Genomic DNA, 13039 nt, shown 5'->3' on the forward strand with positions numbered 1-13039 from the left:
TTTTAAAGACAACTGAAAAAGATGTAGACAACAAGTCAGAAATAATGCTGAACATTGAGTTGATTAAGATTAGGTTAAATTTAACCTGAGAGGCTGAGAGCCGCTATGCCAGAGGGTGGCAGGCACGGTAAGGGAAGCAGCTGTTTTCACAGGGTGTGCCTGGTGAGTCCCTGCTGACCAAAACTGTCCTGTCACTCTTCCTGGCCACATGTTACCGTGTCTGAAGTGCCATCAAGAGATCTAGTCTTTGGGCTAAGGTGAATTATTGCTACAAGAGCTTACCTATTTTAACTGATTTCACATCCAGATTATTTCTTAAGATCACACTGGCATCGAAAGCAGAAAGAATGAGTTCAACAAAGGGAATGGAAGCTCCTGTTCTTTACACTTTTCCAAAAAGATTTTTCTAGGAATGTCACATATTCCAACGACTCATTAGCAGTGCAAATTGTTTAGGGGGCTTACCCTGATTTTGCAGAACTTACCACGTCTTTTGAGTTCCAAGAGCAATACAAACCATACATTTATAAAGTTTTTATTAAAATATACTTTTTCTTTCCATACATTATTTACAAGAACATTTTTCTCAAACCTTTGAAACAACAGAGAATGTTACAAAAAATTTTAAGAACAACAGCATTTTGAATGTATTTCCTGAAATAAACAACTAATATTCCTTAGAAAAGATATAGGATACTTAATTACCTCGTATTTAACAAAATATTCTTTATAGAAATGGGTTATAATCTGTACCACAGAGACACCAAATCTGCTCCTAATCAAGAAAGTCAATCAAATAAACCAGCTCCCACTGACCTCCATCAGAAACCCATCCATTTGCCATAGCATTTCTCTTTATATACAATAGCAGCCTCTGCTGGAGAAAGAAAAGTATGCTTCTGTTACAAAGTTTTAGCTCAAACCTATTCTGAACTATAAGAACTGATACCTGTCATTTCCTGCATAACCAACAAACTAAATTAAAATACTTTTCAAGGCCTCAAAGATGTACGGGCTTTATCAAGTATATCCTTCCTGATTTTTGGATAAGCTGGATGTGCTTCAAGAACCTGCAAAAACAAAAAAACAAAAAACAAAACAAAAGCACGAGAACTTGTAAATGATTACTGAGAACTGGAGAGCTACAAAACTTGCTGGAAATGAGCGTTACAGTTGAGATTTCATTGTATTAATATTACAAATATAACAACACTTCTTAAAGGTGACAGCTGAAATGTGACATAACTCATAGTAACAGTAATTAGATGACAACAATAGAATACAAATACATGTGAGAAACACAACAAATATACTTACTTTCTTAATAGATCAGTTGCAAAAAGCAAGTACGTATCAATGATTTTAAATATTTAGAAAATTTAGGCTATTCATACGATATTTAAAAAACCCTTACAGAGTTATTTTTGACCAGGAGCACACATCATATTTACCTGGAGGGATTTTGAAACATAAATTTCCAGGTCTACTGAGTCTAGGAGTGGGGAGATAGTCATGTTTAAAAGAATTCCACAAATGATTCTAATGTGTAAGTTACATTAATGCACAACCTTAATCTTAATGTGAAATGTGAAGTTAATGTGAAATACTGCCTTACAGAGTTCAGTAATCAACAGCAATCACTGAAGCCATGTATTTGCTATAATGATGCTGAGACAGCCATCTGGGGTAGGAGACATTACATAATTCTTTTCTAAGGAGCTTTTCTTGGAGCTCCTAACGATGTTGAATATAATGCCTTATCTGGAACAATGGGGCAATGCTTTATATATCAACGAGACATTGTATATATAAAGAAGCTGCAAATTCTAAAAGTGTAACTTAAATATTTGTCATTTTAGTAAGGGATCGTTTAGTTAGGGATCAATTACAGAAATGTAATCGAATGGCTTCTAAATAACAGAAATACCTCTTATTTCTAATTTATAAATCTGAATTCCCTACTAACCAGACTTGGACACATTCACAAGAACTTCATTCAGAACATGGCTTGGAGAATCAGTAGTTTTATTTCACATGCTTCTCCTCTAGCCTCTTTCACTTGACAGAAACGTTTTATTATTGGAGCCCCAATTAAAAACATGTTTAAGGAAACTTGATCATTTTCTAAACTTGGAAAGGTGGTAATCTCTCTCAGAGGTATTTGATGAGTCATTTAACCGAAACACAACATCTATTCATGTACATTTTGAGATGAACTAAAAGTAGGAAATTGTGCAGCCTAAAAATTTTAAGAAATCTAAATTGAAGTGTTACCTGGTGACATATGTCAATGGCATCCACATATCTTTTTGCTTTTAAGTAATTAAATGCCAGTTTGTATCCTGTTAAGACAAAAAAAAAAAAAAGCCATAATGATGTAGTACTATTTATAGAGCACATGGCTAGCATGACCTTTTTTGCCTCCTCCTTTGTTTGCTTACTCACGGGAGAAGTCTAAAAGAAGGCTGGTGAGCACACTAGAAGAGAGAAGTGATGCGATGATGGGAGGGAGAACAGGTACAACAGAAAACGGAGCTGGAAAAAGGCCTGCAGTAAGAAGACTGCCATCCTGCAAGATGGCTTTTGGAACTTACCAACAAAGTGCCATTTATGTCAGGTTATAGTATAGACTCATCACTGGGCAGTGAATGATACCACAGCTATCCATTTAGACAGCATAGATTTATTTCGCCCTTAACATGTCAGGCACACTGTTCCTACAGGCAGGAGGTTTGCAGTCTATTAGGAAATAAAGTAGGTTATTTAAATAATCACGCAAGTAAGTTACCACTTTCAAAAGTGAGATAAATGGTAGGAAAGCAAGGTACGGGCCAAGACCCGTAGAGTAGGAGACCTGGATGGGGAGAGGGTGGGTGTCAGGCAACGCTTGCAGTCTGAAGGATGAGGCCTGCACTGGGCCAAGGGAACGGAAGCGTGAACGCTCTTAGGCAGAGGAAACTGCTCCGATAAAAGGCAGTGATGGGAGCCACAGGAATGGAACAGACCCAGAGTACAACGTGACAGGGCAGAGCAGTTAGGGGAGCCACCCAGAAGAGGGCAGAGTAGTCGTCAGACATTCCACATCAACCATTAGTAACAATTATCGCAAGCACTGATACTGAAGTGCCAGGTTTCAAATACTGACATTTAAAATAAGGTTTTAAGACATCCTTAAAGGACTGCTATTTTTCCAATAAGAACGCTATGAGAGTTAGCAAACAGAAGGAGATAAGAAAGTAACAGTGGCATTGTACTCCACAAATGCGAAGTGATATACCACGATGTAAAATAATATGTTAAAATTCATAAATTCGGTATTTCACTTTACGTCTTACAAATATAAATTAGGGAAATTTGAATGCTGCTCCTGGGCCCTAATAAAAGTACCAAAGCATTTTCTTTTTTAATTTCAAACAAATATTTGAAAAGAATTACTGGCTAATGTAATCATAAGGTAGTGAACGGTAAGAGAGAGGAATTATCTAAAATTCATAATATTTGATATAAACACACATAAACATACATGCCTATAAAACTGTCAATGATGAAAACAGTAAGTTTCAGAGAGTTAAACTTGATATCATTACCAAGGAAATGTAAAACGGGCTAAAAATAAAGTCGGTGACATTTAAAAAGGAAAACAATTTAAGATGTCATGCCATGCCAATCATACTTTACATGGAAACTAGAGCCAAAAAGCCTGGATTTCAGTTTTGGTTTCTGGCTTCCTGACTAGCTTGGAGACCTTAGCAAGTCAGGTGAGCTGTCAATTTCAAGTTTCCTCATTGGAACCCCACCCCCAACTCTGAGTGCGATTTTAAGATCAAATGAAATACTTGTGAAATGCTTTTAGAAGTTTTAGAGCGCCACACATATATTAGCAATTGAGTCAATACTAAATTGGAAGCATAAAGTTTTGATGTTGGAAGAAACTTGACAGATCATCTTGTCCAAAAAATCTGAGAGAGGAAATAAGGGGCCAGAAATGGCGAAGAAAATGTGCACTGCTGCCACGTTACACCTGTCAAGCTTACAAAAATGCAACACCATGTAATCAGGGGGGAGAAAGGTAGCAGGGGAGGGGAGTGGAGAGAGGAACATGAACACTGTGAACAGTCTAGTTAGTGGTGCCCTGTGGCCCGAGGATGGGTGCAGAGGGGCAGACATAGATGTGTTTTCTTCCTGGCGCTTCTCACAGTGATAGCACTCAAGCCTGAATCTTACGGAAAGAACAAGACCATGATTTGAAGGATTTCCTGACAACTGAAAAAGTGAAATGCACTGTTAAATGTGGCCAGTTAACAACTGCGGGTGTTAGATGCAATGACGACCTTAAGGAAGAAACTAAAGAATGAATTGAGAGCCTCAGAGAAAACTTACCAATGAGAAGTCGGGGAAATTGATAAAACCATCTATAAAATACACAGATGACACAATGGAAGAACTAATGAGTTAGAATCTCTATATTTGCTGAAGTCTTCCAAGGAATAGAATGTTTAATTTAAACTTCTAAATGTATACCTTCTATGGAATAAAGTATCAAAATTACATATATTTTTAAAGACATTTAAGGAATTTTCATTTTACAAGCTGACTTGATTCTGTAGGATATAGGATACTTGAGAAGGAAAAATACCATCAACAAATGTGCCCTATACAAGTCTAGTAAAGTAACAGACCCCGGAAAAATACATGGTGGGGGAAGTCCTGAACTAACAGCAGTTAATGTAAAGATGACCTATCGGACTGCAAATTAAATCTGAGTCCATACCATGACATGGCTGCTAAAGACAGATGCTACCTTAAGGCCGAGTTAACAACTACTAAAATGCCTAATAAAAAAATCCAGCTTGATTATACATAATCTTAAGTATAATTCAGGAACTTGTTCATTTCTAGTACAAGAGGTCAGGAGGGACACGGACCAGTAAAACGACCTTTTCCAAACTCATCTGGCCATGAAATCTAATCTCCTCATACTCAACTCTCTCTTTTCATTTGTTCTTTTTTGTAAAGAAATAACTATTAATATCTCACCAAGTATTCCAAAGCACAGATTGGGAAGCACTATTTTAGAGTTTCCAGGAGACGGCAACAAGGAGGGTGAAAGATTTGGAAGCAAGTCTCAGGAAAAATGGGCGAGTAACTGAGAAAGGTTGAAGAGATGCGTTCGGAGAGACAGGACAGAAAGCTGAATTAGAGTATACCACACATGTAAGAAGGAAAGGGCTCTGTGGGTTGCTCCAGAAAGAAGACCTGGCAGCTTCAATGCAGCATATTTCAGCTCAGTACAAAGAAAGGGAAGAACATAGGGATGAGCTCCCTCACAATGTGGGGAGTCATCTCCATATACTAGTCACTAAGTATATCCCGGATCTGTCTATCTGGTAGGGATGTTGGAGAGTGCATTCCTTGAGTCTATCACTGGAACAAGCTGATGTTTCTAGATGCTCAGGAAAAAAAAAATGTCTATGGTCATACTATCGGGGGAAACATGTCCCCTCTGTGACATCCATCACAATTTGCATTAGTGTATAAAAGCACAGAGAAGTCCTGCAATAAAGAAACCTACAGAACTTGATTTAATGAAATGTTTTCCTAACTGACCTGATGCAGGAACACTTTTCCCCCCAGCATTACCATTCAGAAATGGCTGAGGGTTAAGGGAGAGAAAGGGGCAGAATTAGATTAGATGTCCTTTAAGGTGACTGAGGACCAGTTTGAATCTCAAGAAATTATACTTAATAACTATTAAGTTAATAATCTATTATGAATATAAAATTTATTTTTTCAGAAGGACTAATAAGTTGGCTCTTAATGTATATTTTGTTCTTAAAAAGAAATCAAATGCATTTAAATGAAGATTTACAAATAGAACCCAAGTTTCCAGTGAAAACCTTGTATCTAATTTGTTAAACTCACCGACTGTTGGATTTGTCTGATTGCCATGTTTCCACGCCATCTCATAGTTTAAGGCAGCATCTGTGTATGCTTGCTCTTTTTCCATAATGTACCCCATATATTCATAAGCTTTGCAGCAAGACTGAAGGAAAATGGAAGATGTATTAATAGACTAAACTTGATTTGATGGGGTGCTTAGGACTGTAGAGGTCGACCGTATTAACTCATTTAATTGGCACATAAAACAATGTTTTTCAACCTTGGCTATGCAATCAAATCATCTATGGGACTTAATAAAAGATTCTGATCAAGACCGACTCCCATTCCCCCCAGAGTCAGGATTTTTAGGGGACAGGCAAGGGAATGTATATTTTACATACATACATATACAGTTTTTATTACAAATAATTTCAAGTTAAAATTTACAGTGTAATGAACCCCATGAACCTGTATCTTCAACAATTAAATCACGACTAATACTGTTATAACCTCTACCTCCCCATACTCGTCCTTCTGTATTAGCAAATAAAAAATCCTCAGATATTGTACCATCTCATTCATAAATATTTTAGTATGCTTCTTTAAATATAAGGACTTCCTTTAGACAGAACCACAGTTTATCATACCTAAAACGTAACAACTCCTTGGTATAACCAAATATCCAGTCATTATTCAAATTCCAAGTGGTCTCAATATAATTTTGTTTTGTCTTTAGTTTGTTAGGATGATGAGCCAAACAAGGCCCCCATGTTGTGACTGGCTGAAATGTCTCTTAACTTTCTTTTGATTTAGAGGTTTCCCTTCCATTTCTCTCTAGGTCTCTTTTCTTGTGGTTAAATGTAGCAAACAAGAATTTTTATCCTCGAGTTTGTCACAGCCCAGATTTAGTTGAGTGCATCCTTGCAGTGCTTATGTAATGTATTCCCATGTCACCGATATCTGGAAATTATAATTAGATCTAGAGGTTTAAATTTGATTTCCATCTTTGGGGAGAGAGGTGAAAGGACTTTAGAGGTCAGTGACCCTGCTGAGCCACATTGGGGCCTGAGGCAAAAGGAAAAATGCACAACTCTGTATACACGTTTTTGTGATTTTTTTAAATTAATTTCTTCCCAAACATTAACTTTGACAAATCAAACTGAAAAGTGGGGATGTTGAAATACACATTTTAAATCTGGATATTTTCTTTATACCCAAACAAAATTTATTATTTTATTTTCCTGACTTTAATGGGACTAAATATGTCAAATAATATTTTCATTAAAATCATTACCCATTGAAAAATACATAAAAACATGGATATGGAGGCATACATTTTCCCTTTTGTTTCTGGCTTCAATACCGCTCAGCACAGCACTGTCAGATGCTATTTACTTACCGTTTTGATTTAAAAAACATTGCATTATTTATTATAATTTTTATAATTTATTATAATATTCTATAATAACCTTGATTAAATGCTTATTTATCTACAGTGGATTGGATGTTTAAAAAATTCATACATTGAGGGGCGCCTGGGTGGCTCAGCCGGTTAAGCGTCTGCCTTCGGCTCAGGTCATGATCCCGGGGTCCTGGGATCGAGCCCCGCGTCGGGCTCCCTGCTCCGCGGGGAGCCTGCTTCTCCCTCTGCCTCTGTCTGCCGCTCTGCCTACTTGTCCTCTCTCTCTCTCTCTCTCTCTGTCAAATAAATAAAAATCTTTAAAAAAATAAAATAAAATAAAAAAATAAAAAATTCATACCTTGAAACCCTCACCTCCAGTGTGATGGTACTAGGAGATGGGAGTCTTTGTGAGGGAATTAGGTCATGAGGATGGAGCTCTCACGAGTGGGACCAGCGTCCTTATAAGAGACCCCAGCCAGTTCTCTCACCTTCTCCTTCCACCATGTGAGGCTAAAACAAAAAGTTGGTGGTCTGCAACCCAGAAGAAAGCCCTCACCGGAACTGAACCAGGCTGGCTTCCTGGTCTTAAACATCCGGCCTCTAGAACTTGGAGAAGTCAATTTCTGCTGTTTATAAGACACCCAGTCTATGGGACTTTGTTATAGTAGCACCAGCTGCTGAAGATAATTCCTGAGACTTAAAGTGCCCTTTTATATTCCAGACCCCAAGTGAGGGTTTGACTTGCTCACCCCAGTCCAGCCCCATCATAGATGGCACGTTCTTCCCTCAGCAGGCACATAATATCAGATTCTCTTTTTATGATGTTATATCCATTCATTAATTTATCAGGGATGGAAAATGGTGATAGCCTACCACTCTTCATTTATTAGCTGGAAAATATCTATCATGAGAAATGTCTCCTTTTATGCTCTATTGTTACCCAGTAGTATAATTCACATAGAAAAGGTAGGCTAAGTGCTTAATGCCTTCCCTTTATTTGCTGGCTTCAGAAATAACAGTTCATGAGCATAGTTCAGTGGTGACCAATTAGGTTTTCGATTTTTTTTTTCTTTTTTGGATCTTTGTAAACTCATGGATTTAAACTTATTTGGTGTGTTTCAATCCACTGCAGTTACTATTCTTACTGATAGTTAATGTGTTCCAACTTTGGCTAGTGTGAGTGTCTTCAAGTTGGCTCCTAAGTCCTTGACGTGACTCTAATCGTCTTCGATAGCTTCCTTGCCATCTGGTATGACAAGATGGTCTAGTATCATCTTGTACATTTCTGTCCCAGATCTGGATGATCTCCATCTTTTAATTATACAATTCAAGGTTTCTAAGCTCTAGTTCCTGAATCTCATGCTTCCAATATTGACATGTCTAATCAGCCAAACTGGCGCCTCTGAAGTAGCCATCGTGTTCAACCATGCAATGTATCGCTGTCAGTGTTCTGGCAAACTGAAATTCTATCTGTACTGAAATCCTGATTCCCCTGTAATCTTGCTTAATCCTAGACTAGGCATGTAAGGGTCAGCCATCTGGCAGTTTACATTTTTCTTTTTCCTTTTTTTTTTATTGAAGTATAGTTGACCCACAATGTTACATTAATTTTAGGTGTACAACAGAGTGATTTAACAAGTCTATACCTTATGCTATGCTCATCACAAGTGCAGCTACCATCTGTTATCATACAATACTATTACAATATCACATATTCCCTATGCTGTACCTTTCGTCCCCATGACTTTTTCATCCCATAACTGGAAGTCTGTATCTCCCATTTCTCTTCACCCATTTTGCCCATCCCCTTACTCCCAAGCCCTCTGGCAACCATTAGTTTGTTCTTTGAATTTATGAATCTGTTTTTTTGTTGTTGTTGTTTAGATTCCACATGTAAGTGAAATCTATGGTATCTGTCTTTCTCTGTCTGACTTATTTCACTTAGCATAATACCCTCTAGGGTCATCCATGTTGTCACAAATGGCAAGGACTCATTCTGTTTTATGGCTGATAATACTCCATTATATATATATGCCACACCTTCTTTATTAGTTCATCTCTCGATGTACACTTGGGTCACTTTTTTTTTTTAAGATTTATTTATTTATTTATTTAGAGAGAGAAACATGAGTGGGGGAGGGGCAGAGGGCCTGGGGGGGGAGAGAGAGGAGGGGGAGAGAGGAGGGGGGAGAGGGAGAGGGAGAGGGAGAGGGAGGGAGGGAGAGAGAGAGAGAGAGAGAGAGAGAGAGAGAGAGAGAGAGAGGGAGAGGGAGGGAGGGAGGGAGAGAGAGGCAGACTCCCTGAATTAGTACTTTCATTTTCTTTGGGTAAATACCCAGTAGTGGAATTATTGGATCATATGGTAGTGGCTGCACCAATACACATTCCCACCAACACATTCCCACAAGAGTTTCCTTATCTCCACATACTTGCCAACACTTGTTATCTTTTGTCTTTTCGATTCTACCCATTGTGACAAGTATAAAGTAATATTTCATCATGGTTTTGATTTGCGTTTCCCTGATGGTTAGTGATGTTGAGCATCTTTTCATGTGTCCATTTTGGCCACCTGTATGTCTTCTTTGGAAAAAAATGTCTATTCAGGTCCTCTGCCCATTTTTAAATTGGATTATTTGGAGGTTTTTTGGTGTTGAGTTGTACAACTTCTCTGTATCTTTGGATAGTAATCTCTTATCAAATATATCATTGCAAATATCTTCTCCCACGCATAGATTGCCTTTTTGTTCTGTTGATGGTTTCCTTCTCTGTGCAGAAGCTTTTTATTCTGGTGTAATCCCAACAGTTTATTTTTGTTTTGTTTTCCTTGCCTGAGGGGTCTGGGAGTTTAGATTTTTGAAAACCTATTAATGAGAATCTGTTTTTCAAGGACAATTTAACTTAAAATTAGATGTACAGACTCTAAATTGATAAATGGCTTGATGTTTTAGGTTTTTAAAGTTCCTAAGAAAATAATAGCATTAGATGATCATAATTGTTTAAAAAACAAATGATCCACTTTGTAATCTAATTTGCTGAAAATCAAACAGATTTACTATGATTAAAATGTTGAAGTAATTGTTATGAATCTGTAAAGATAAATATCGTCAAGTTTCTACGTTAAGTACAATTATTTCTCAACAAATACTAACAAATTCTTAAAAAATGATAAAATAAAACCTTCTTTTTTTGTGACTAAACACCAAAATGCACTGTTACTAAAAGGCCTTGGGTTTCCAGACTTGAAGATTTTCAATTTCATACCTAAAGATAAGGACTTTTTAATAAACAAATTAAATGCTGAAAAGACTTTTACCCACAAAATGTATTATGCATAGTGGATTCTAATAATGTGAAAACAACATGCAGCTGCGGTAAATTCATCTAGAGTATTTCTTAATAGGAGGGACAGACGTCCGCAATTAACGTTCTTCTGCAATTTTCATTAGGTCTGGGATGAGCTCGATAATCACAGGCAAATGCTTGACATTCCATAAACACTCTCTGTAAGTGGGGCATACCACAGCTGAAACTTGAAACTGAATAAATCTCTATTTTCAAGAGCAAATGGCTTCTTTCTTCTTATTAATGTTTATTTCCTGACTGTGGTAAGAATAAACATTTAATGTTCAAAAAACACACAAGAACCCTTAGAAATGGACCATCATTCTATAATAACCTATTACAGAAAACTTTTACATCGACGGTTAACAGTTATTTTTTACTCTTCAGTCACCTACCTTATTATGACGCAGGCACCGTTTCAGCAGCTCTTCCGCCATGTCGTATTTTGCTGATTGAATATAAATATCAGCAAGCAGCAGCCAACCCTTCTCAAAGTCCTCAGCATCAATAGGATTCCAGTTCATTTTCGCAATCCGCTTCAGCTGATTTCTGGCTCGTGGAGTCTGTTTCAAGATCATATAAGCTGTTGCCATTCCCAGAAGTGCTGGAATATGATCTTTCTGTAAGGACGCAAAACTTCAGACCCCCAGATCCACAAACACAGATGTCCTATGTTTAGAAGGAAACATGGCAAGTACCAAGGGCTCCACAATATGAGAACTGGCCTGTGGACTCCATATCTGGCTCCTCACAGATAACTGTGATATGGTCATTCTTTAATGCACCAAGTAACCTCAAGCTACCATGAAGAAACTTGGTCAGGCACCACGTGGTCAAAATAATCCAATAAATACGCAGATGCCATAACCACACGATTCAGACAATTAGGGCGACTTGATCTTTAATGGGACTGACTAGCTATTATGGTTTTATATAGAAACAGAAAAAAACAAAATTCTATTTCAATATAATCCTAACTGGAACACTTGTGTTTCAGATTCAGCATTTTGGCTTCTTAGTTCTTTCACTTGTAAAACAAGAATGAGACTGATTTACCTGCAAATGATATTCCTTACCTACAGGAACTTGTACTGACTTACCTATATTGACTTTTTATAAAAACTGACTTCTATTGCTCCTTTTCCCTTCCTTCTTGTTTTATTCAAAAGCTTTTTCACTCAATAAAGTTTGACCAATGAAATGTTATAAACAAGGCATGTGATTAATGAATCACTTGGAAATTATGAAATAAATTCATGCCTTAAAATACTTTTAGACTTGGGCGCCTGGGTGGCTCAGTTGGTTAAGCGACTGCCTTCGGCTCAGGTCATGATCCTGGAGTCCCGGGATCGAGTCCCGCATCGGGCTCCCTGCTCAGCAGTGAGTCTGCTTCTCCCTCTGACCCTCCCCTCTCTCATGCTCTATCTCATTCTCTCTCTCAAATAAATAAATAAAATCTTAAAAAAAAAAAAATACTTTTAGACTTAAGAGTCTGCAGCTTCTTGATAGTGTCTGTAAAACACAATGTTCTTTTAGAGGGAGTTCAATGTCAGAAAATGTCACTCTGTGAAACCAACAAACTAATAAGAATTGGTATAAAATGGAAGCTATTGGTAATCCACCCAGGAAACCAAATTACCTAAGCAGTATGTGTATATCCCTGATAAAACAAGGGTGGCTTCTTACATTTCAGCAGAGGGATTGTGATGTTTTTATAAAGGGGAGGCTTCAGGTTAAAATACAAACAAAGGATGAGCAACTGTGATATAGAAATTATATCAAGACTATAATAAAGGTGCACGGTTAGACAGAAAGTTTGGGTAACCAATAAGGAACACTGTAAAAGGAGAATAGAGCGGTTTGTTCATTGTCCAACACCGACCATGGTTGGAAGTCAGAAAAAACCCTGGAAGAGAGAAGGACAATTCCTTAGAGCTTGATGAAAATAATTTTTCGGAAGATAAAACTTTAGTTGTAATTCTATGCCTACCCACAATCTTCCAATATGTGATTTGTCCTCCTAATTAAGGAATGGCAAAAAGGTTTGAGTGCCAAATCCAGCTAACTGGTAGTAGGTTTCGGAGACACGAGGGGTATATCATCCATTTATTGAGGACCCCTTCCCCCTGCCTCCTCCTGTAGAAAGGAAAGAAAGTAGAGGCCTGCTCTGAATTTGTCAGCCAGGTCCTAGGACATTCCAAGCCAAGAAGGGTCCTGTAAACATGTCCAGATCTAGTCACATGTTAAAAATATCCCACACTATACATTTAAAAATAAGTTCTCTGATTTTAAAATCCCACACCCTGAGTTTGAGTAGAATCAATATCTCACAGCTTGATCACTACTGAATGAACTCAAGAATAGTTTCTAAAAGTACAAACCTGAGTTCCAACCCCTGCATTAGACCCACATGTC

General features: G+C 37.6%; 1 protein-coding gene across 2 annotated transcripts in view; it reads right to left on the minus strand.

Moving 5' to 3' along the window:
- Positions 1-519: 519 nt before the first annotated feature.
- TTC21B (tetratricopeptide repeat domain 21B) overlaps positions 520-13039 on the minus strand; it is a 74643-nt gene continuing 62123 nt past the window's right edge. Inside the window, exons 26-29 of one of the 2 annotated variants that reach the window (XM_027590858.2) lie at positions 11020-11187; positions 5923-6043; positions 2275-2342; positions 520-1070 (exon numbers count right to left, since the gene is read on the minus strand). In XM_027590858.2, coding sequence (XP_027446659.2) covers positions 993-1070; positions 2275-2342; positions 5923-6043; positions 11020-11187 — 435 coding nt within the window. In that variant the 3' untranslated portion in view covers positions 520-992. Of the gene's footprint in view, positions 1071-2274; positions 2343-5922; positions 6044-11019; positions 11245-13039 lie in introns of both variants that reach the window. The other variant, XM_027590857.2, reaches the window with a different exon arrangement.

The sequence above is a fragment of the Zalophus californianus genome, chromosome 3 (genome assembly GCF_009762305.2).
Source record: "Zalophus californianus isolate mZalCal1 chromosome 3, mZalCal1.pri.v2, whole genome shotgun sequence".
NCBI classification, from domain to species: Eukaryota; Metazoa; Chordata; class Mammalia; order Carnivora; family Otariidae; genus Zalophus; species Zalophus californianus.